General features: G+C 50.5%; 1 protein-coding gene across 1 annotated transcript; it reads right to left on the bottom strand.

The window, feature by feature from the left end:
• Nucleotides 1–2202: 2202 nt before the first annotated feature.
• LOC142004525 (ribonuclease-like) lies at nt 2203–3194 on the bottom strand. The gene is made up of 2 exons (XM_074982170.1): nt 3159–3194; nt 2203–2652 (listed from the first exon to the last, which is right to left on the bottom strand). Exons 1-2 carry the CDS (start codon nt 3192–3194, stop codon nt 2203–2205), a joined length of 486 nt encoding a protein of 161 aa, XP_074838271.1.
• Nucleotides 3195–24160: the final 20966 nt, after the last annotated feature.

The following is a 24160-nucleotide window of genomic DNA, read 5'->3' as shown; positions in this document are numbered from 1 at the left end:
TAGCAGCTGCATGACGACAGGGAGTGGCTGTCACGGTCTTGGGTTCAACTAATGTCCTGCCTCGACACCGCCACTGGCATCTGGCAGGACATGATGGCTCAGCCACCTGTGGCTGCCCTTTGGCCCCTGCCATTGTGGCCCTTGCCCCTTCTGTCCTGCCTCCACCAGCCATCCTGCAGGGCATCATAGACAGCCTGCGCTGCCTGAGGGCCATGGCCACCCCCTTGGCCCCAGGCCTCCCAACTCCTCCTGTCCACCCAAACCCTGCATCAGTCCCACCACCTCCATACCTTCCTCTATTCCTGGCCCCAACCCAGCTGCCCCGTGGGTTTGTGGCCCCCCCACCCACTCCATGAGCTCATGCCCTCCCCACCCCATTATCCTAAGCCCCCCCGTACATGGTTCAAAGCTTTAACACTTGAATTTATTCTAAATAGTTTGCTCTTACACATGTTCTATTCAGCACATTTTTATTTGGTTCAGTAAACTAGCTTTTTGAGCACCTCACCAACGTCCGTCTTTGTTGGGCAGGGGTTGGGGCAAGGTGAGGAGGAAAAGGGTGGGGTTGTGTTCGGGACAGCATAGGGCTATGGGCCTGAGGCCACCACTGGGGGTGTCCGAGAGGGAGCTACTGGGGGCCAAAGGAGAAGCTTTCCCTCAGGGCCTCCAGGATCCACACCTCATCCCAATGGGCCTGGCAGATCAGAGCTGCACCTGGATGCTCATAGCCATGGCCAGTCTCCACCCTCCAACCCTGGGAAGAAGGTCTCCTTCCCCTTCACTGTGTTGTTCAGGACACAACACCCAGCCACAACTTGAGGGCTCTCCACTTCCAGGCGGGTGAGCAGGCACCTGAAGCACACCTGGAGGTGGCTGAAGGCACACAACCTGCATCCAGTCCTGCTTGAGTCAATCATTAGAGTTCCTGCCTTGGGCCCAGCTAGCTGGTGTATGGCGTCATGAGCCAGGGCATGAAGCGGGTAGGCTGCTCCCCTTATGATGCACAGTGGCATGTGCATGTCCCTGACTGCCAGCTCACAGTGGGGGATAAAGGAGACTGCCTCCATCCTCTTACATGGCCGAGAGTTGCAGAACACCCACACATCATGTGCCCAACCCAACCACCCTCCCCTGTGGCTACCAACCCCACCATCTCACACCACTGCCTCTGCTGGCCATCCCACTATCTCCTGCGATGGATTAGGGCCATGGCTGCCCCCTCCTCCCCACGCCACCCATGCTCCACAGGGCCACCTAGGCTCCACCACAACCTTCTTCTGTGCCTCCTCCTGCTGCCGGGCCGAATGGGAGCCCTGAACCCACAGCGGGAGGGGAGCCTGAGGCCAATGCCACCCAGGGTCCCACCTCCCCATGAGTTCATGGTCCCCCACTCCCTCCATGTTTTGAGGGCCCCCCATCCCATGTCCCCGGACCTCCCCATCCAAGTTCAGATATCCCCTGACTCCTGTCCCAAGAGCCCCCTCTACTGCATTGCACTGTGTATAAATAGTTATTTATTATACCATTTCTTTTGCATTGCTTTTGCTTTGGTTCAGTAACATAGTTGTTTGAGCACCACACCCACCTGACAAATGCGAGAGTTTCAGTTCTTTCCCCCATTTTTGGTCCTGAATACCACTAGAAAGCTGCTGATGTAACTGTGGCTGATTGTGAGGGTTAAGCCTTAATGGTGTGAGCACCCATTTCTGTCCTTGTCTCCCTCCAACCCTCTGTCCCCACACCCCTGTCATCCTACCTATATTTCCAACCAAACCAATCACTGGTCTAGAGCCTCTCCTTGGTATAGCATGACCAGGCAGCAATTGCTTTACAGGGGCAGGGTTTATGGAACTTGAGGAGAATGCGAAATTTCAGACAAGGGAAAATATGGAAACTTGAAAAAAAATGACAGCCACTCACATGCCACTGAAATATAGGGAAAAGAAGGCCAGACATACGGAACTTAGTATGCTGAGTATGAGGACTCTCTGATGGTTAGACTCAATATCTGGGCAGCAGAGGGCCGGGGAGGGGAAGGGGCAGCTCTACTGTATAATGGGCATGAGGTGGCAGCAGGGATGAGGAACCCATCTGACACGTGTTCAGAGGTGGATGAGGTGCCAGATATTGCGGCGGGTGTGGGAGAGGCAGGGTGCAGTTACCGGAAGAAGCGGGGTCCCCTGCCTGCCCCAGCCAGGCCCCCTACTTCTCCTCCTCATAGGACTCAGGGAGCTCCTTGCAACAGCGGAGGACAATTTTCTGGGTCCTGTTTTGACTGATGTACGAGCCGGTCTCCGGGTTGTATCTGCAGGTGGTGATGGTGAAATAGGCATTGCTCCTGCGGGTGCCATTGGGCAGGGGCGTCCCGTTGACTGAGCAGATGATGTTGATGAGAGGTTTGCGGACGTGGATGAAGGTGTTGACGTCCATCCCATAGAGTCCTCGTTTGCTAATCATGGTCTTGCAGTAAGCGCTGGGACTGGAGACTTGAGTTTGCGGGTAGTCCACATGCCGCCAAACGAATTCTCTGTGCCTCTGGAGGCAAGATTGTGTGCTGGCCAGAGCCAGGCAGGAGAGCGGCAGGGCAAGGAGCAGCAGTAGGGTGAGACTGAGTCCCCTCAGGGCCATGGCCAGGTCCGTCACTTCATTGATCTGCAGAAGGGAAGAGGGTGAAATGGATGGAGATGGTGTGGGGTGGGGACCTGCCTCCTGCATGATGTCTCTGCCTCTCCCCCCTATATCCCTGCCAACCCCACTCAGCTCAGAGTCCCTCCCATTGTCCCAGCCCCACTGCACTGGGGGCCTCTCAGAACCTGACCTGTGCTGCCCCATTTCCCACGGAGACAGGGGCCTATTCCTCTGACCCCCTGCTCCCTATTCCCCTCCTAGAGCCAGGCTGGGACCCAGGCATCTGAAGTCTCAGACTCTGACCCAGATGGCTCCCTGCCCTGGTGCTGCATAGACCCCAACCGAGATTATCTCCTGCCTCCTCCAACCCCACAGGCCCCCACCCGGAGAGTGAACCCAGGAGTCCTGCCTCCCAGCCCTTTAACCACCGGAGCTGCCAAGTGGTTCCCGTGCCAAATTAACAACCCACCCAACTCAACTGAGGCACAGCTGTGTGAATTCGTTGTGGTCTCTGCGACAGCGCTTGTCACCTTTGCACAGTAAGAGGGGCGAATATTGAGTTTCATGACGGCAATGTGATTTTCGCAGCCAAGAACCTAATCTTAGGGCTGGAAGGGACCTCACGAGACCATCAAGTCCAGCCCCTTTTCCAAACCACAATCAACCCTAAGGAAACCACCCCAGGAAAGGCCAACCCCACCAGGCTTCTTGGGGATTAGAGCCCTTGGAGGCTGACACCCAAAGAGAGACATATACCCGTCAACCAGTGAGGCAGACAGTGGCTTAGCGCAAGGGAGTGCCTGAACTGCGGAGCAGAGCGCTAGAAACCTCCTGACGGGTTAAGAACTGAGGTGGGTAAATAACTACATCACACATACCAGAAGGGGAGCGTGTTAGTGTGTGTCTGCAAAGGCCCGTGGTACCTTACAGACTAACAGATTTATAGAGCACCACCTGCTCTGGCAGATGCAGGGAGTGCATCTTATGAAGTGCCGCAGGACCCCTCGCTGTTGTTAATTAAATCCCACCGTGTTTTAATACCTTCTGCTGCAAAGAGCAGCAGGAGACCTGTGACAGAGCCAGTGGCAGCTCGCAAGCTGCTTTCTGCACTGTTGTTGTTCCTACCAAGACACCCTGCACTTGCCATCCTGTGTTGTTGCCTCTCTCCTGGCGGGCGGGCAGAACCTTCTGCAACTTACCCTGTTCCTTGTGTTTTGCAGTCACCGGAGCCAAGGAGCCTGGCGTGTGTGGCGCTGAGCCTCACCCTGATCCTCCTGCCCCTCTCAGAGCCGGTTTTTATAGGCCCCAGTCGGAGAGGGAGCGCAGAGGAGTGAGCAAGGAAATGCGGGAAGCCATTGGATAAGGAAGAGTTCCTGCTTCCAGGCAATTAAAAGCCGTGGGCGTGGGGCTAGCGCTGCACATCTTGCTGAACGACAAGGCTCCGCCAAGACATCCCAGGGTGTGTCTGCACAGCAAGCAAAGGGGTGAGGTCAGCAGGCATAGCCATTGCAGCCAAGTCACTCAGAGCTACCCCGTGAGGTTGCCGCCCCACTGCCAGCCTCAAAGGCAACCTACTCTGGTTGCAAGGGTGTGCTGTAGTGCAGGCCAAAAAGCCCTCCCTTTGCTGCTATTGCCTTACGCCTGGCCTGGCCTAGAGACTCACAGCTCTGCCGGGGCCGGAGAGCCCTTGTTTCTCATGCACCAGTCAGTCTTTCCATGGAGAGATACATATGTTGTACAACTGGAAGGGACCTGATTGAGTCCAGTTCCCTAGAGTCGCAGCAGGACCCATCCCTGGCATTCCCTTTCCTGGATGGCCCCCTCAAGAGCTGGGCTCACAACCCTGGGATTACAAGGTCAATATGCGGCCATTGAGCCATCCTTCCCTCTGTTTGGCACCGAGTGCTGTTGAATGCTGACCCCACTTTCTTCTTGCTTGCCAGGCGGACTCTCAACTGAGGCCTTGAGTGCTATCACAGGGCCTGGCTGTTGGGGAGAATTCAGTTTCCTTGCCAGTGGTGCACCTGTTGCAATCAACATGGGTTGGGATTTTGTATTTTAGATTTCTTTTGCTCAGCTTTCACTTTTTCCAGCTAACTGTAAAAGTCGGGTGAGCTTGCAGGCCTGGTTACTACCACAGGTTCTGACCTGCCATAACTGTGTGTCCAGCTTGCAACCTAACGTAAACCACTTTATGGACCTCAATGCCACGAAAGATGGGCATCCTGAGTGCTCGGGGAGCCAGAGCACACAAACCCCTTGGGCTGCACTGCTGTCAGCTCAGGAAGAGGGGAGAGCAGCTGATTCACTGGGATCGAATTCTGCCAACTGAAATCAGAAATGGTCCAACTGGGCTTGGACCAGTAACTCTTGATGGTGAAGATCAGTGTGTCCTGTCCCCTACACAACAGAATGGCAGTGGTCAGTGGGACAGGATGATAAGGGCTGATGTGTGACATACATTGTGACGTCTAATTGTTGTGTTATTGTTTCCCTGCAGCATAAGAACAATTCTCAGCAGGAAGATGAGCCCCCTAATTAGATGCCACTGGGAGTACGCCCTATCTCTGCGGGGGGTGGTCCATGCAACTTCCATATTCTTCATTTTGATATGACCTTGATCTTACAGATATTGCATGTCTTGCAAGGCATGAAGGGAAGGGTCATGATCTACTGAAAGTCATTTCTCTAGCTGCATGTGTATCTCATCAACGCATACCTGGAGAGGTGGTGGAATCTCCTGCCCTAGAGGTTTTGAAGTCCCGACTTGACAAAGACCTGGCTGGATGATTTGGTTGGGGTTGGTCCTGCTTTGGGCAGGGGGCTGGGCTCAATGACCTCCTGAGGTCCCTTCCAGCCCTAGGAGTCTATGATTCTACGGCATGAAATTATGGAAAAGTGTTGTATGCTTGTCACTAAAATTAGCTGTAAACTGGGGAATCTATCAGATAATATTCCCCCCGTGACAAGTGCTAGGAGAGTAACCAACTCCCAGGTGGGGTGTCAATGGCAGTTGTACAGCAAGAGAGCCCCAGTGTGATGACTCACCCGCAGTAGAATTGCTCAAATTTGCCTTGAAACCCAGCCATGCCCCTGTGTGTTCTAGTTGTTGCCCTCTCTGTTAGGGTTGAGAGTTTAGACTGAGTGTTTCTATTGTATTTTCTTTTGCTAATTAACTCTGACTTTTTGCCTAGCACTTATAGTCAGTTAAAATCTGTCTTTTATAGTCAATAACTTTGTTTTTGCCATCTATTGGTGTGTGATGATGATATGTTTGCAAAGCTGCTCAGGGTTGACAAAAGCTGGTATTTGCCCTCTTATTGAGGAAGGGGTGAACCGATTAATTAATTCGACGGTGTATTTCGGAGTCACAGTGCAGGGAGCTGAGAGGGAGATTTGTCTGGTGCCCGGCTCTGCGAAATTCTCTGGGGGAGAATTCACAACATCTAGCGAGAGCACTTGTGCTTAGTGACAACCGCACTTGCTGCTTGTCACTAGCAAAATAATGCAAGAGACAGCCCAGGGTGGGCAGAGTTAAGGGGATGCAGTGGTCCCACAGTCCTGTCAGAGTGACGTGCAAACATGACACATTTCAGCTTTTAATTGAGGTGCTACTCCTTCCTTGCAGAATAAGAAGGATTCTCAGAAGGAAGAAGAAACCTTCCTCTAGTGGGTCCCACTGGGGGGTCTTCCCTAGGAATTTTAATAGTGAAATAAAGCAAGAGAAGGGGCAGGACCGGCTGAGATAAAAAGAGAGGTTGGCAGGTGACTGATGGAAAGTATTTTCTTTTGGGACTGATGCCAGAGTTAAAATTTTCAAGGGAACAGGTTGGGCTGGGTTCAGACTTGACATTTTCCCTCTGGGGTGTAGGCAAAGGTAAGAAAGTGATACATGGAAAGAGCTGCTTGGTGGAAGGGTTATTCACATGACACAAACAGACACAAGGAGAAAAAAAACCACGCTGACCAGGCCTGAATTTTGGGGCAGGTGACCCAGGCTTGGGGTACAGTTTTTGTTAGTGACAAAAGGGAAAACAGAGTGTCTAAAGTAACATATTCCGGATATTCGTAGCATCTCATGCCCCCTTCCAGACTTTCTAAGAACTTTCTCCTTAAGGCTCTGTGAGCCGATGCCCAGATGCCACCTAAAGGTCCGGTGGGGCAAAAGGGGGTGATGCCGCACCGGTAGCTAAGCTAAGCAGCCAGGGCAGGCTGGGTTCTTTGGTTTGCGTTTAGTTTGGGTACAGCAGCAAGAGGAAAATTACACTTATTAGAGGCTTTAACAGTTCCTTTTTATTTATACAAAGATAGAAACAATTTAACTAAGACAAATGATTAAAGTACAACAATTGTGAATTTTTGTTTGTAACTTTAGCAGCGGTTAATAGGAAACCGCCAGCAGCGGTTTTACAACAGAAGCGGCTGCCGCAAGTAAAAGGGGTTTTAAACTGACCGCCCAATTTTATGAATGAAACCAAGATGGCCGCCTAGTTTGAGTGACAGGATAATTATTTTTTTGCGGTTACTAATGTTTAAATAAGGTAATTGCTGACCGCAGCTCACCACTTAAGGTAAGGACCCACTGTGGTTTGACAGACAAGATAATGCTTTTCTGCAGTTCTGTGTAAAAGGTAATGGCCGATCGCAGTTTCCTAATCGATCTAAATGGTAAGCGAGTTTTAAAGATAAGATAAGGGCTTTCTGTAGTTTGATTGACAGGCTAATGGTTTTTACCAGTTTATAGCCAAGAACAGTTAGTACCCACGGTTTTTAAAGGGGAAACAACACAATTTAACTTAAAAAAAGTTCTAGACAAACCAGCTAGCTTAAACTAATACAATTAGTGTGTACACAAGAAAGGCCTGTTGCAGGTCTGATTTTCACCCCTGCCTCTTAGACCTGGTCGAACCAGAGTCTTTTCCCTCAATTCCTATAGGAAAGAAGTGTAATACAGGTGTAATTCTTACCCCTGCCTCCTAGATCCGGTGTGACCCAGAATCTTTCTCTCAGCCCCTCGGGAAGAAGTAGATACGAACCAGGCGTCCCCAGTCTCGGGAGTCAATACTGGACCTGGCCAGCAGGTGTAGGTGATTGGAGCTCAAAGGGGGTGGGCTGCCAAACCCCTCTTTATACCCCCTTTGGTCACGTAGGCTTCTTCCTGGTCTCAGGTGGCCAATCGGGGAGGAATGTTTTTGAACCCCAGGTTTCCCAGGGAAGGTGCAAGGCTCAGTTTGCACCTGTGAATTGTGGACAATTGGGCACCTTTGGAGGTGATGGGAGGAGGTTCCCCGTTCTTCCTGGGGCAGCAATCAGGCGTGTCAATTACCGCTATCAGCCAGAAGGGCAGCCATTAGCTAGCCCATTCACTGTCTGGTTTCTGTGTATGGTAGAGAGTCTGGGTGAGACAGCCCACCTGTGTTCCCAGGGCATCAAAGGCTGCCTGTATCCCTCTCTGTCTTTCTCTCCATCTCTCCCAGTGGGCGGGGGGGGAGAAGAAGAAAAGGCCAAATGAGGGGTTCATGTCTGGCTACAGGCTCCTAGAACCTTGTCAGCCAGGCATGTGTGGGTATGGATGTGGTAGGGGGTCACAAGTCAGCTAGCAAGATATCAGAACAATGAGAGACCCCAGCGGTGTTAATTGCAAACCTTCCTTTTCTGCGAAATTAAGGCTGCATTTTAAGACCTGAAGAGTAAAATTTGTCCTCCCGATGTTGGTGTACAGTTCGGTTCCTTCATATTTATACATTTCAGTCATTCTTAAAATGGAAAAAATTCCGTAAGCTTAAAAGAAACATTTTTTAAAAAAAATTGTTTATTGCTGAAATGAATAAATGCCGATTTTCAGATCCTCTCCCGCAAATTAATAATTTCATATCACAAGGATTAATCTTGTATGAAAATTATGCATCAAAGGCATTAAATGGACTACAAAGGCGATGAGAAATGAGGTAATTAGAGGTTTCACAGAAGGAGGCACCCGGTATATTGCTCCTCTCCTGGGATGTCATTTGGTTATGGAGACAGATAAGGCTCTAACTGATAAAGGTAAAAGACGCACTAAGCAAAACATGAGCACACCCGACAAACACACAGATGCACACAATAACAGAAAAGGACCTGTGCTAGTCTATACACTATCAAAGCAAAACGCAGTCAAGTATTACTTTAAAGACTAGCAAAATAATTTGTTAGGTGATGAGCTTTCGTGGGACAGACCCACTTCTTCAGACCATCTGAAGAAGTGGGTCTGTCCCACAAAAGCTCACCAAACAAATTATTTTGCTAGTCTTTAAAGTGCTGCTTGACTGCTTTTTGTTCTGATAGATGCACACAGGGAAGAAGAGGAGACATGAAAGAGGCACCCAAGTGGGAGGCACAGGCCCATAAAACACAAACACTGTGCAAGAAACATGAAATAAGACACACTAGGGTTGCATCAGCAAGACAATCAATCACTTGCAATGCAGACCTACACACGCCCAGACGTGAGGTAAGGAAAGGTGTGACTCACCAATGCAGGAGTTTTTGTGACAATGAATGCCACTGGAAATTGTTTCATGCCTTAGCAGTCAATAGAGAGGAATGAGCCATATTCGTGTCTTCTGGTTGGGGTCCTACAAAATTAACAGCCGTGAAAAATGCGCACACACCAGGAAATCTGGTCTCCACCCATGACGTGGGTTCTCTCGTGTGCCTGTTTCACTAGGGAGTCAGAGCCCAAAGGGGCAAGAAGAAAAACACAACCTCTCTTGCAGGGGAGTCACATGTTTATTTTAGTATTGCCACCCTTACTCCTGCACTGCATTCAGATCTGGGCAGCCAGAGAGCAGCGCCTGGTAGCCTGGCACCCAGCTCTGAAGCCTGTGTCCCCCCTGCAGCACCACAGGACTAAAGATGCCTGTGTCACCCTTACTTTTACACGGCTGCTTTTAGAGCTGGGTGGCCCGAAGTGGCAGCTGCTGACTGAGGGCCCAGCTCTGAGTCAAGATCCCTACAAATTCAAAGACACGAAATTATAGATTTAAACAGTGGACATCATGAAATGTGCAATTTTTAAAATGATAGGACTTTGAAATTTCATCTCCTCTGCTATCTGCGCTGTCTTTCCTGCTTGATACTTGATTCAACCATTCCACATACCAAACTGGGTGATTGCCCTGGCTGAGAGAAAGGTCATCAGTGGAGTAGCTTCCTTTCTGCTTTTTTTTATCATGTGTCATACTCGATCCATGTGACTGCCAGCTCCTTCCAAGACATGTAGTTGTAAGCTTCTGGAGAGCAAGAACCACCTGGCATTCAAATCAGGAGAAGAAAGTGGGGAAGGCCAGGCCACGCTCTCGGAAAACCATCATCCAGCATCATCTATCCAGCTCTTCAGTGGCACCCACAAGGATAAAGCAAAAGAGGAAGACTTAGGACAACGTGGAGCAGATCTACTGAGTTTGAAGGACAGCAGCTGGGGCACTCCTGAGGTCAGCTATAAATTTTGTCCCAAGACAGAGTGAAGTGGAGAAGACTTGTAGATGACCTGTGCTCCACCCGGAGTACAAGTGTTTAAATCAGTCAACCACTTAGAAAATGACCAAAATAGACTGTGAATTTGGCAGGGCCCTACTTAAAATCATGGCCAAACCATTGCCATGAGTACACATTAGAGTTTGTAGAGGAAATGTATACAAAAGGTTCTTGCCATCCATCCATCCATCCTCCTTCTCTCCTTTTCTCTCCTCATCTCTCTGTCCCCACACACTCACCTGTCTCTAGCTTGTGCTCATCCCATTGTTGGTATCCTGCAGTCTGGCAGACGTTACAGAAACATGGGAGGTTGTTATTGCCGTGACCATAATCTTCATGAGAAATCTCAGCTGGTGCAATTGATAGAGCCTCTAAGCTGGGACAGGCTACCAGGTGTAATTTGCATGCAAATGGAGAATCTGGAAAGCTTCCAAACTAGCTCTCATTGTAATTTTTCCAGGGAGACCAGATTGGTCCCTGTGCTCATTCTTATATTCAGTCCTCTTTATATTAATCAACTCAGCCCCTAGAACTGGGTTCTGACCACCTCGGGTCCTGACTGGGCTCTGGCTCTCAGTAGCTGCCTCCCAGTTCTGATCTCATGGTTTGACAACCCAGCATGGCCACTGGCCCATCATCCCATAGTTCTTGCCAGATGCTAACCCCTAGGGCAGTTGAAACAGGTCCCTAAACTGAGCTAAGCTCCCTCAGGTTCAATAACACACTGGGGCAGAGACATGAAAGGGAGGAGAGAGAACCTGGGGTAACAGTGATTCCTGGGATCATTGTTCTAGGGGAATTATTCTTACTGAATGTGCGGGAAGCCCTGAATTTAAATTCTCAATGAATGCAATCTCAAGATTGCAAATCACATTCAAGAAGAGGTCATTGACAGAGAGTGAAGGATGTACCTCAGATATCTGTTTATGAAGGTCTATAGCTTGTGAGCTGAGGACCTTTTAATTCACCGGCTCTCGCATTCATATAAAAGGGTACTGCTCACATTTGTTTTGGAGATTCAGGTCTACTAAATCATGACGAGAGTGGAGAAAATTAAGAAGGAAACGGTATTTATACTTCACAACACAAGAACTAGGGGGTATCCAAAAACCTGATAGGCAGCCAGTTTAATACCAAAGGAAGCATTTCTTCAACAACCCACAGCCTACCTGTGGAACTCCTCCCCAGAGGATAATGTGGTGGCCAAAACCATAACAGGGCTCAAACAAGCACTAGCTAAATTCATGGTCCTTCATGGCTATTAACAAGGATGGGCAGGGAGAGAGTCCCAAGCCTCTGCTTGCTGGGAATGAGCAATGGGATGGATCTCTTGATTACCTGGTCTGTTCATTCTCTCTGGGGCACCTGGCATTGGCCATGGTCAGAAGACAGGACATTGGGCTGGATGGACCTCTGATCTGACCCACTGTGGATGTTCTTATGGTTGTCAAAGGACAACAGGAGACAGGATGCGTTAGAAAGTTCAGGTTTTCAAGTGGCACCTTTCTCTCAAACTTGACATTTATCCTTTGGCCTCATCAGTGACCAGTCGGGTTGGGGATGGGCCCAGACAGGATTAGAATGAATCTGTCCTCAGTGAAACCGGAGCTGGCAGAAGACGCCTGAAATTGCTCGGATATCTGGCCAGAGCATGTGGCACCATTACTCTATGCTGGCCTAAGAGTGGGTGTGTGTAGGGATGAATGGATGGATACACACAACAATAGAACACTAGCACTAGAAGGGACATTGAGAGGTCATCAAGTCCAGTCCCCTTCCCTCAGAGACCAAGCACCACCTCAACCGTCTCTTTTAGATATTTATCCAACCCTTTCTTAAATACTGCCAGCAACGGAGATTCCACAGCCTCCCCAGGCAATTCATTCCCGGGCTTAACCACCCTGATGGATGGGAAGTTTTTTCTAATGTGCAACCTAAACCTCCCTTGCAGTTTGAGCCCATTAGAACATAAGAACGGCCATACTTGGTCAGAACAAAGGTCCATCTAGCCCAGTATCCTGTCTGCTGACAGTAGCCAGTGCCAGGTGCCCCAGAGGAGGTGAACCAAAGACAATGATCAAGCAATTTGTCTCCTGCCATCCATCTCCTGCCTTCGACAAAAGGCTGGGCACCATACCTTACCCCTTGCTAATAGCCATCCATGGACATAACCTCCAAATATTTATCAAGCTCTTTTTTAAACTCTGTTAGGCTACGTCTACACGTGCAGCCAACATCGAAATAGCTTATTTCGATGTTGCGACATCGAAATAGTCTATTTCGATGAATAACGTCTACACGTCCTCCAGGGCCGGCAACGTCGATGTTCAACTTCGACGTTGCTCAGCCCAACATCGAAATAGGCGCAGCGAGGGAACGTCTACACGTCAAAGTAGCACACATCGAAATAGGGATGCCAGGCACAGCTGCAGACAGGGTCACAGGGCGGACTCAACAGCAAGCCGCTCCCTTAAAGGGCCCCTCCCAGACACAGTTGCACTAAACAACACAAGATCCACAGAGCTGACAACTGGTTGCAGACCCTGTGCCTGCAGCATAGATCCCCAGCTGCCGCAGAAGCAGCCAGAAGCCCTGGGCTAAGGGCTGCTGCCCACGGTGACCATAGAGCCCCGCAGGGGCTGGAGAGAGAGCATCTCTCAACCCCCCAGCTGATGGCCGCCATGGAGGACCCAGCAATTTCGACGTTGCGGGACGCGGATCGTCTACACGGTCCCTACTTTGACGTTGAACGTCGAAGTAGGGCGCTATTCCTATCTCCTCATGAGGTTAGCGACTTCGACGTCTCGCCGCCTAACGTCGAAGTTAACTTTGAAATAGCGCCCGACGCGTGTAGACGCGACGGGCGCTATTTCGAAGTTGGTGCCGCTACTTCGAAGTAGCGTGCACGTGTAGACGCAGCCTTAGAGTCCTGGCCTTCACAGCCTCCTCCGGCAAGGAGTTCCACAGGTTGACTGTGCGCTGTGTGAAGAAAAACTTCCTTTTATTAGTTTTGAACCTGCTACCCATTAATTTCATTTGGTGTCCTCTAGTTCTTATATTATGGGAACAAGTAAATAACTTTTCTGTATTCACTTTCTCCACACCATTCATGATTTTATATACCTCTATCGTATCGCCCCTCAGTCTCCTCTTTTCTAGACTGAAAAGTCCCAGTCTCTCTAGCCTCTCCTCATATGGAACCCATTCCAAACCCTTAATCATTTTAGTCGCCCTTTTCTGAACCTTTTCTAATGCCAATATATCTTTTTTGAGGTGAGGAGACCACATCTGCGCTCAGTACTCAAGATGTGGGCGTACCATAGTTTTAGATAAGGGAAGTAAGATATTCTTCGGCTTATTCTCTATCCCTTTTTTAATTATTCCTAACATCCTATTCGCTTTACTGACTGCCGCTGCACACTGCGTGGATGTTTTCAGAGAATTAGCCACTATAATTCCAAGATCCCTTTCCTGATCTGCTGTAGCTAAATTTGCCCCCATCATATTGTATGTATAACTGGGGTTCTTTTTCCCAATGTGCATTACCTTACACTTACCCACATTAAATTTAATTTGCCATTTTGCTGCCCAATCCCTCAGTTTGCTGGCGTCTTTTTGAAGTTCTTCACAGTCTGCTTTGGTTTTGACTGTCCTGAACAGTTTGGTGTCATCGGCAAACTTTGCCACCTCACTGCTCACCCCTTTCTCTAGATCATTGATGAATAAGTTGAACGTTGCTCTTCGTCCTGTCCTCAGAGGTCCAGGAGAACAAATTTTCTCCCTCCATCTTGTCACACCCTTTTAGGTACTTGAAAGTTGCTGTCATGTCCCCTCTCAGCCTTCGCTTCTCCAGGCTAAACAAACCCAGCTTTTTCAATCTTCCCTCATAGGTCATGTTTTCTAGGACTTCAGACATTTTAGGTGCTCTTCTCTGGACCCTCTTCACATCTTTCCTGAAATGTGGTGACCAGAACTGGATACAATACTCCAGCTGAGGCCTAATGAGCGCTGAGCAGAGCAGAAGAAATGACTTCCTGTGTCTTGCTCACCACTCTCCTGTTAATGCAGACCAGAATCACGCTTGCTTAATTTGCAGCTGTGTCACACAGTTGACTCATACTCGGCATGTGGTGCAGTCTGACCCCCAGATCCCTTTATACCCTCCTCCTTCCTAGACAGTCACTTCCCATTCTCTGTGTGTGAAGTTGACTGTTCCTTCCCAAGTGGAGCACTTTCCATTTGTTCTTATTAAGCTTCATATTGTTTACCTCAGACCATTTCTCCACTTTATTCAGATCATTTTGAATTCTGACCCTGTCCTCCAAAGCAGTTGCAACCCCTCCCAGCCTAGTATCATCTGAAAACTTGATAATTGTACTTTCCATGCCAATATCTAAATTATTGATGATGGAGATAGACAGATAGATAGATAGATAGATAGATACAGTGTATGAGAATAGATAGATGGATAGATAGATATGGTGTATGGGAATAGATACATAGATAGATATATACGATGTATGGGGATAGATAGATAGATAGATAGATAGATAGGTAGATAGATAGATATGGTATGTGGGAATAGATAGATAGATACAGTGTGTGGGGATAGCTAGGTAGCTAGATAGACAGATATGGTGTATGGGAATAGCTAGCTAGCTAGATACCATGTACGGGGATAGATAGATAGGTACGGTGTATGGGAATAGATAGATAGATAGATAGATACGGTGTATGGGGATAGATAGATAGATATGATGTATGGGGATAGTATGGGGATAGATAGACAGATACATAGATAGATAGCTATGGTGTGTGGGCAGATAGATTAAATACTTGGATGTCATATGGCTATGTATATATAGCTATAGAACAGATATAATCTCACCGCAATTAAGTTAATAGCAATCGTGCAAGATGATAATTGAATAATTTAATAACGCACTAAAAACCGGCAGATTGGTTAATACCTGAGCTTATTTAGTAATTAAATCACGTGACACTTTCATATCGTGTGCCGCAAGGCGCCGCAGGAAGCATGCTGAACGTTCGCTTGGGCTGGGCTGAGTACCCTGCAGTCTGACTATTAGGGTACTAGAGCCCCCTGTCCCCCACAAACGAATCCAGCGGTGGGGCTTTGCCGACAAAACTCACGGAGCATCTACACACAAAACGCATCTTGACAACAGGAACCGTCAACCAAAGAGCCACGTAGAGTCTCCGGGGGCCTTTTGTCAACAGAGGGTCAAAAGATTGATCTGTTTTTATGGGTTGACGTGATCTCTCGACAGGAGTTTTGTCGGAACTTCTCTTCCAGCAGCAACTTCTGCAGACAGACGCTTCTCGCATAGACGTGGCCGAAGAGAAAGAGAGAATGAAAGCTGTTGACAAACAAGGGGCCTAAAATATTTTCTCTTAACGCCACAGAAGAAGGGAACAGGTTGGTTTGGCTGGAGATTTGTTTCAGGCATGGCAAGACAGCTGGTGTGTAGAAAGAGACAACTGGAGGAATGTACCCCTGTATTTCCCCGACACACATACGCACACAGAGAAAAGAGCTCTGGAGACACACAAGGCTTCGACTGACAAAAGCAAAAGGCAAAAGATAAACACACCCAACAGAGCACCGGAGAGGGGGAAGAAGAAACCGGCAAGAGGCCCTTACCCAGAAAGCAGAAAAACTCACACCAGAGCGCAAGCGTAGGACGCACAACGCACATTTATGGAACGGATGCAAACACCCACCACACATACGAGGTTAGCACAGGTGTGGCTCACAACAGTCAGATTTAGTTTTGTCTGGTTCTTGCACTGAACACCTCTAAAAAGGTGTTGATGTGACTATGGCTAATTGTCCTCAGTTAAACTGTACTGGTCTGAACCATCGTTCTACTGGCACAGCTGAGTCCAGAGTTGGGACCACACTGGAAATTGCATTCCTTTGGTGGCTCTGTTCTCAGGCTCATTCCTTTCTCTCCATGCCTCTTTCCATCCTTCCCTCCCCACCCTCCCTGCTGAGATTTGGGCCCATCCTGTTGCCTGAGTCTCTGAAAACCCCAGCACATTTCCAGCCCGCTCTGTTAGCGCCCCTGTGTTCATTCTTTCCCCGATGTACCACGCCTGAACGGTGATTGCTCCCTGGGTCTCGGTGTTTGTGGGGTGTTGGGAACACGAGGAATGGCGGACGGGGGAAAATACTGAAACATGCCAAGAATAACGCCCCCGGGAACTACCCCTCCGCCCCGACAGGGATGAAGATTTCTCATTGTTAGACTGAATGCAAAATCCCAGAAGTGTGAAAGTGATGGGCATTTGTGAGTTGTAGATGGGCGCATGCTGAGGGAGCATGGGGTGGGGGACACCGGGGCCAGCAGAGGGATGACGGGGGTGGTGGGTGATTATACTCTGTAGAGCCCTGCTTCCCAACCTTCCTACTGCCGTAGAAACCACACCCCAGACTGCTCGCAGACCCCGCCCCAGATCACTCACCCAAACCATTCGCCGACCCCCGTCAAAGCTAATTCTAGCCGCTATGCACATTTCAGCAAACCGCCCCAGAGGCTTCCAGACAGCCTTGGATAAAGTTATTGGAGGAGGATTAATTGAAAAATAACCATTGATTGCAATTTGCAGTTTATTGAAAACTTATTGTCCATGATCATTTTTATCCTTTATTTTTTTTTCAAGGACCCGCAGCAAGACCCTCACAGACGCCCAAGCGGCTGCTCCCCAGGTTGGGAGCCAACGGTATAAGTGTGCGGCTGGAAACACCTTATCAGCGTGATCCATGTCCAGAGGCAGGGGAGGAGCTGGGTTCCGGACAGACAGAGCAGGGGCTAGACGGAGTAGCAGAGTCCCCTGTCTGCCCTCCATGCCCAGGCCAGGCCGTATGACTGCGCCCTTTATCTGCCTTTCTGAGCCTTGCCTGGGGAGTTCTCTATGCACCTGGCAACTCAGAGGGAGGGTTGCTCATGAGCAAACCCAGTGGGAAGGGTGTGCCGGCGCTGCAGGCGTTGTCGATGTCTGGAACACAGGTGCTAAGGCAGGTGTGGATCTGCTTCTTGTCTCGCCCCATATCTGCATCTCCCTGGTGCAGCGGGCGCTGTTGCTGATGGCTGGGGCCTGGGGGTAGCCCCTGTGGTTCTTCGTGGGTGTGTTGTGTGTCTGAGGACATGTCTGGTTGCTGGCCAGCAGCATGAGGGGCAGGAGGCGTGTGGGACGGGCTCCTCTCAGGGCCAGGCCCACGTTCGGCATGGAGCTGATGTGCAGTGGGGAGAAGGGGAGATGGATGGGGAGAGCCCAGGGCTGGGATCTGCCTCCTGTATGGAACCTGCTGGGGCCAGGCCACTGTGTTATCACCCGGCTCAGTCCAGCCTCTCCCTTAACCCCTCCCACCCCATGCTGCCCCCCAAGCCCCACCCCCACCATACTCCTGCTGCCCCAGAGCCCCACCCATTGTCCTGGCTGCTTCTTGGGATCTGGACTACCAGGGGGTGCACTGAGCCAGGGGCTCTCCTGACCACCACTGGAACTGGGGGCCATGAGTCCTCATTCTCATCACATTCCCAGGTCTCAGACACTGAGGAAGAGAAGCCCCCAGCCCTTGCGTCAGGTGCTGCACACACCCAAAGGAGGTTGTCCCTCTCCTCCTCCAGCCCCGTCTTCCACACGCAGGAGTGGGGAACAAACCCAGGAGTCCTGGCTCCCCTGCTCTAACCACCAGCCCCCACTGCCCTCCCAGAGCCAGGGAGAACCCAGGAGTCCTGGCTCCCAGCCCCCCTGCTCTAACCACCAGCCCCCACTGCCCTCCCAGAGCCAGGGAGAACCCAGGAGTCCTGGCTCCCAGCCCCCTGCTCTAACCACCAGCCCCCACTGCCCTCCCAGTGCTGGGGAGAGAACCCAGGAGTCCTGGCTCCCGGCCCCCCTGCTCTAACCACCAGCCCCCACTGCCCTCCCAGCGCTGGGGAGAGAACCCAGGAGTCCTGGCTCCCAGCCCCCCTGCTCTAACCACCAGCCCCCACTGCCCTCCCAGCGCTGGGGAGAGAACCCAGGAGTCCTGGCTCCCGGCCCCCCTGCTCTAACCACCAGCCCCCACTGCCCTCCCAGCGCTGGGGAGAGAACCCAGGAGTCCTGGCTCCCAGATCCCTTGGCTGTACCCACCAGAGCAGCAATGCTCAGGCCTGAGTGGTTCCGGAGCCAAATTATTGATCAACATTATCTCACTGAGCCACAGCTGCGTTATTCATTGTGCTATTTACTACCGTGGTGCACCTATTGAAACAGTCTGATGGATGGATGCTTAGCGGGGAGAGAAAGATTTGCTCACACACACGCGTGTATATACATATATAATTCTCACGGCAGTTACGCTAGTAGTAATCACAGTGCAAGTTAATTGTTTAATTGGTAAATAAGGTGGTAAACGAATCCCGGCTGGTTTATAACTGGGACAGATTAACGGCTGTAGCACTTCACCTCTGTATCCTCTGCTTCACAGAGCAGCTGCAGAAGCACTAAAGAACCACGGAAGAGCCGTTTGAAAGACACAGTCTGCACAACGGTCGCAGCGGCGCGTTCTGCCTCACGAGCAAACCCTGCAGTTGCAGCCCCGTGTGACACAGTTCTCCCCTCTCTCCTGGCTGGTGGGGGATCTCCTGCAACCCACTGGGGTCCTTGTTCCTTGGCTTTCTTTGGAGTGACGGATCCCAGGCTCTGGGGGCTCTCAACCTGACGTCTGCCCATGTTGAAGGGGCTTGCAGAGAGAACAGTGAGGCACAGAGAGGGAGGGGAAATGCCGTGAGTTATTGGGGAAGGACAACTTCCTGACATCAGGCGATTAAAAGCAGAGGCCCAGCAGCTGGGGCACGGGTGGGGCCCAAAGAGGACATGTCCTGCCGGAGATGTAAGCTCCACAGAAAATCTGCGGGTGCGCCTGCCCAGACAGGGAAGGAGTGATTGCAGAGTGGCTGTTCTCAGCAGTGACAGATGGCAGAGCAAGGAGCAATGGTCTTAAGTTACAGCAGGCGGAGTGTAGGTTGGATAAAGTATTAGGAAAAGCTCTTTCCCCGGGAGGGAGGTGAAGCACTGGAATGTGTTACTGAGAGAGGTGGTGGAATCTCCATCCCTAGAGGTCTTTAAGTCCCAGCTGGCTGGGATGATTCAGTCGGGGTTGGTGCTGCTTTGGGCAGGGGGCTGGACTCAATGACCTCCTGAGATACCTCCCAGCCCTACGAGTGTGGGATTCTATGGGCGGGGTGGGAACACCCTAACTATGTGACCAGATGAGGAGCCGTGTGCCAGCCACACAGAGCAGAAAGCGAGGAAGCCACAGGACCCCCTACCTGCCCTCCACTCCCAGGCGGGGCGGTGCACCTACTCCTTATAGTACAGAGCGAGACCACGGAGGCATCCGATGACGATTTGCCGGGAATAGTATCTCCCAATGTAGGAGTTGGTAGGTGGGTCGTATATGCAGGTGGTGACCGGGAAGGACCGTTTGCTCTTGCGGAGGTAGGGAGAGACAGGAACCCCAGCTCTGCAGGTATTGTTGATGAATTCCACAGGAACGTGGATGAAGGTGTGGATGGTCGTGTTTATTAATTTCACTTTCTTCATCATCCGGTCGCAGTACACGTTGTCGTTGGGGGCCTGCCTCCGCGGATAGTCCACGTGTCTCCTCCGGAATACAGAGTGGCTCAGGGCGCAGCCTGGCCTGCCGGCCAGAGAAAGGCCCGCAGCCAGCAGGACGAGGACCAGCAGCATTGTGGGACTCAGCCCTCCCAGGGCCATGGCCGTGCCTGTCACTGGGTTGACCTGCACTGGACAGAAGGGAAGAGGGATGGAAGGTGGGGATCGGCCGCCTCTGTTGAATCTTTCCACTTCCACTCAGCTCTGCCCCAGATCCCTTCCCGTATTCCCTCCCACCCCACACTGCACCCCAAACCCCATCCCTCCAGCACACCTGCCAGCCCACTCTACCCTGACCCCCTACGGAAACTGAGACCTCCTCCTCCAACCTTATTGGTCCCCATTCCCCTTGGACTCTACCCAAGATGGCCCAACACCACCAGACCAGGGGCTGGTTAGGCCCAAACTGAGACCATTATACAGAGTTCTCTGTCCGTAGGGGGAGAGCGAAACCAGGAGTTGTGTCTCCCAGCCAGCTACAGTAACCCAGGAGCAGCCGTACTCAGACCTGCATGGTTCCAGGGACAAATTAGTCATCAGCATTAGGCAAATGGTGTGTGAATCCATTGTGTCATTTACTCTAAAAGTCTCATCATATTTAAACAGTGAGATGGGGCAATATTTAGCATAGATAGATGGGTAGATAGACAGATGCCGAGTATGGGAATAGATAGAAAGATATATATAAATATAATAAAATCTGTATAATTTAGAAAGCTTTTCTGTTTGATCAAGAACTCCTCCTAAACGGTAAGAGGAAGGTCCACCAAATTTGGAACGTAGCGTCCCCTTTTCATAGTCTGAAGCAAAGTTAAGGCTTTGATTGCGCCAGGAAAATGGGATGTGCCTGGAACGGGATTGCTTCTCACCCAAACCATGAGAAAAGAAAGAGAATCACCAGTTCAAGGACGGTTCTCAAAACTGACATAACCGAGTCAGTATTGAAAGAGACTGAACCAAGATGAGCCAGAAACAGAGGATGAAGCTGGAATAAGGATTGTTTCTCAATGACCCTTACAGAAAAGAGAGAAAATGGAGAAATTTGGAGTAGGGCTTGGTTCTGGCACAGCTAAATCAATGCTTAAGGTTTGAAAACTGGAAGAAAATGTTACTGGAAACCAAACTGACTCTAGCCATGTTTTTGTTAAAAGGTAGCGAACAGTAAGAGCTTGTAGGTAGGAAGAAAAAATTACGTTTGATAGAATTCCCATTTTAAGTAAAATTAACTAAAAATAATTAAATGGGAAAAAATTACCAATCCTTTTTTTGAGAAATTACAAATAAAAACTAACTTCATAAAATAACATGGTACTTTTGATGAAAGAAACCCATAATTATTCCAATAAAAGTGTATACATTTTCCTTGCATTTTCCATAACAAGATAAATGTAATTGAGCTGAGGCTATGAGCAATGCTGTGTAAAAGGGCTAGTACAGGTTGAACCTCTCTATTCCGGCACTCCCTTATCCAGGAACATCCTTAATCCATCGTTATCCAGGTGACCATTTACCATGGGCCGAGTTTCCCATGGTCCCAGAAAGTTTGTGTCCAGCCACCAGTCCTGGCTCTCCGCGTCTGTGCTGTCCTCTAGCTGTGATTTACCCCTAAATGTCTTCTAAGAGCTCAGTCAGCAGTGGGGGTGTTGGGGATGCTGCTAGACAATGTTGACCTCCCGTGGTCCAGCCAATTCTCTCATCTGGCACAGGTCAGGTCCCGAGGGTGCCGGATTAGAGAGAGTCGGCTTGTATAGACCACATCGGTCTCTCAGCAAATAACGCAATGACAGTAATTCCAACTTTGCAAGGGAAGAACTGAACTGACCGATAGCTTAGTAAAAGCCTCCTGGTGGGTTAATGTCTGGGACGTAGTTAAATCACCCAGCATTTTCACCTCCTGGACTGCCGAGAGCCATGACAGGCACATGGAAAACCCCCTCAGCAGCCACAAAGCTCTAGCCACAACCCACCAACAATCCCTGCTGTTGCACGCCAGGTAACACAATTCTATCCTCTCTTCCAGCTCGTGCCATTGCTGGCAGCTTACCTGGTCCTTTTCTGCCGCTGGAGCGATGGATCCCAGCCTGTGCAGAGCTGAGCCTCACCCTGCTCCTCCTGCCAGTCTTGTTATATAAACTCCTGCCTGGCGTGAAGTGGGAGGGGAAATCCAGCAGGCTATTGGGCAAGGGCAGTCCTGATCCCTGGCAATTCACAGCAGAGTGGAGGTTGGGTGGGGAAGGCAAAGCATGAGTCCTACCAGAGGTATGAACTCCGGAACAAACATCTAGGGGCGTGCCTGCCCAGTAAGCCAACGAGGGATTATAGCCCAAGCGAGGGTTGTCATAGAATCATAGAACAATAGAACTGGAAGAGACCTAAAAAAGCCATCGAGTGCAGCCCCCTGCTCTAAGCAGGACCAAACCCATCAGATCAGCCCCGCCAGGGCTTTGTCGAGGCGAGACTTAAACACCTCCAGGGATGGAGACTCCGCTACTTCCCTGGATAGACCATTCCAATGCTTCACCACCCTCCGAGTGAAAAAGTCTTTCCTAATGTTCAACCTGGACCTTCCCAACTGCAACTTGAGACCATTGTTCCGTGTTCTGCCATCCGTCACCACTGTGAGCAGCCTCTCTCCAGCCTCTTTGCAGCCTCCCTTCAGTAAGTTGAAGGCTGTTATCAAGTCCCGCCTCAGTGTTCTCTTCTGCAGACTAGACAGTCCCAATTCCCTCAACCTTTCTTCAGAGGTCATATGCTCCAGCCCCCTAGTTATTTTGGTCACCCTGCACTGGACCCTTTCCAGTGTATCCACATCCTTCCTATAACTGGGGGCCCAGAACTGGACACAGTACTCCAGATGCGGCCTCACCAAAGCCGAATAATCACTTCTCTGTATCTACTGGCAATTGCTCCTCTTGATGCAACCTAATATGCCATTAGCCTTCTTGGCTACAACGGCACCCTGTTGGCTCATGTCCAGCTTCTCGTCCACTACAACTCCCAGGTCCTATTCTGCAGAACTACTACTGAGCCAGTTGGACCCCGGCCTGTAACAATGCTTGGGATTCTTCTGGCCTGAGTGCAGGACTCTGCACTTGTCCTTATTGAAACTCATCAGATTTCTTGCAGCCCAGTCTTCCAATTTGTCTAAGTCACTCTGGCCTGTCCCTACCCTCCCGCGTATCCATGCCACCTTTCACCCAGCTAGTGTGCATAGCAGCATCAGCAGAGACTGAATTCACCCTGGAGTAGCTGTCCCAGTGTCAGCCTCCCAGGGATGCTCCTACCTACTCAGGTCACCAGCCCATGCTAGCTCCCATTGCTTCCAGCGCTAGGTAGATTAAAGCAACCTTGGGAATGCCTGGCCGTCCTGCAATCACAACTCCATGTGAAGCACAGAGGTATTGTGAGTGCTGAGCCAGGGGCACCTTCCTAGCCCAGGAGCTCACAGCCCAGCTCTTACTCCCTCAGTCACTCTTGACACGCAGCCGTGGCTATTGTAACCCTCCATGGCAGGACTCGAACCTGCGGCCTCCGGAGCTTAGCGCAGGAGCCTCTATCTTTTGAGCTCAGCTTAGGCTGGTGAGCAGACTCAGTCTTTCCGGTGCTTCTACAGGGGAGAGAGCACCTGCCTAGGTATGTGGGTGACACGCTGCCAGCCACAGGTTCTGTTGCAGGCAGCAGTAGGTAACCCCTTGTGTCCGACGATGACGTCTTGAGCTTCCACAGGCTCATCGGTTGTGGACTCGCATGTGGCTGAGGAGTCCTGGGCGTTCACAGTGGGGGCAAGGGAGTTGTCCTGGCTCTGTTGGTGTGGCTGCTGCTGTTGCTTTTTTCCTCTCACGAGCATCAGTGAGGCGCACGCGTCACTGCTCTTCAAAGTTGTCATACGCGTGTGTTAGCCGATGGTCGGGTAAGATACCACCTACGCCCTTATTTTCATCTGAGTCTTCAACTGCTAGGACAGACAGCCCCTTCGCAGCGGGCAGCCCGGGCAGGCTGACGGATGCCCCAAGGTCCTAACACCCGAATCTTTAACTGCTAAGACAGGAAAAGTCCCTTTGCAGCGGGCAGCCAGGACAAGGGTAGTGCCATGCTGTTATCCAGGCTGAGGTCAGCTACACAGATGAGATATATCTAGCTTGAGGTAGTAACTGCCTTTTGTTCCCTGGAAGAAAGCACAAAGTCAGCCTGTCTTGGATACAGTCCAAGCCTCAGTGATTGTTATTGGCGCTTGTCCAGAGTTTGAGGTGGTCCATTCACCTTTTCCTCTGTAAGATTGGAGGATACATGTTTGTGTGCCCAGGCTAGGGTGTTTGACCTCAACGGTGTC

Source organism: Carettochelys insculpta, chromosome 32, assembly GCF_033958435.1.
Source record: "Carettochelys insculpta isolate YL-2023 chromosome 32, ASM3395843v1, whole genome shotgun sequence".
Classification (NCBI taxonomy): domain Eukaryota; kingdom Metazoa; phylum Chordata; order Testudines; family Carettochelyidae; genus Carettochelys; species Carettochelys insculpta.
Note: the sequence above shows the minus strand (reverse complement) of the source record. Positions and strands in the feature narration are given on the sequence as shown.

Coding starts and splice junctions, on each gene's coding strand:
- LOC142004525 (XM_074982170.1), bottom strand. CDS start 3,194: ATGAAACTCAATATTCGCCCCTCTTACTGTGCAAAG. Junction 2,653..3,158: donor GCCCCTCTTACTGTGCAAAG/GTGACAAGCGCT, acceptor TCCCTTCTGCAG/ATCAATGAAGTGACGGACCT.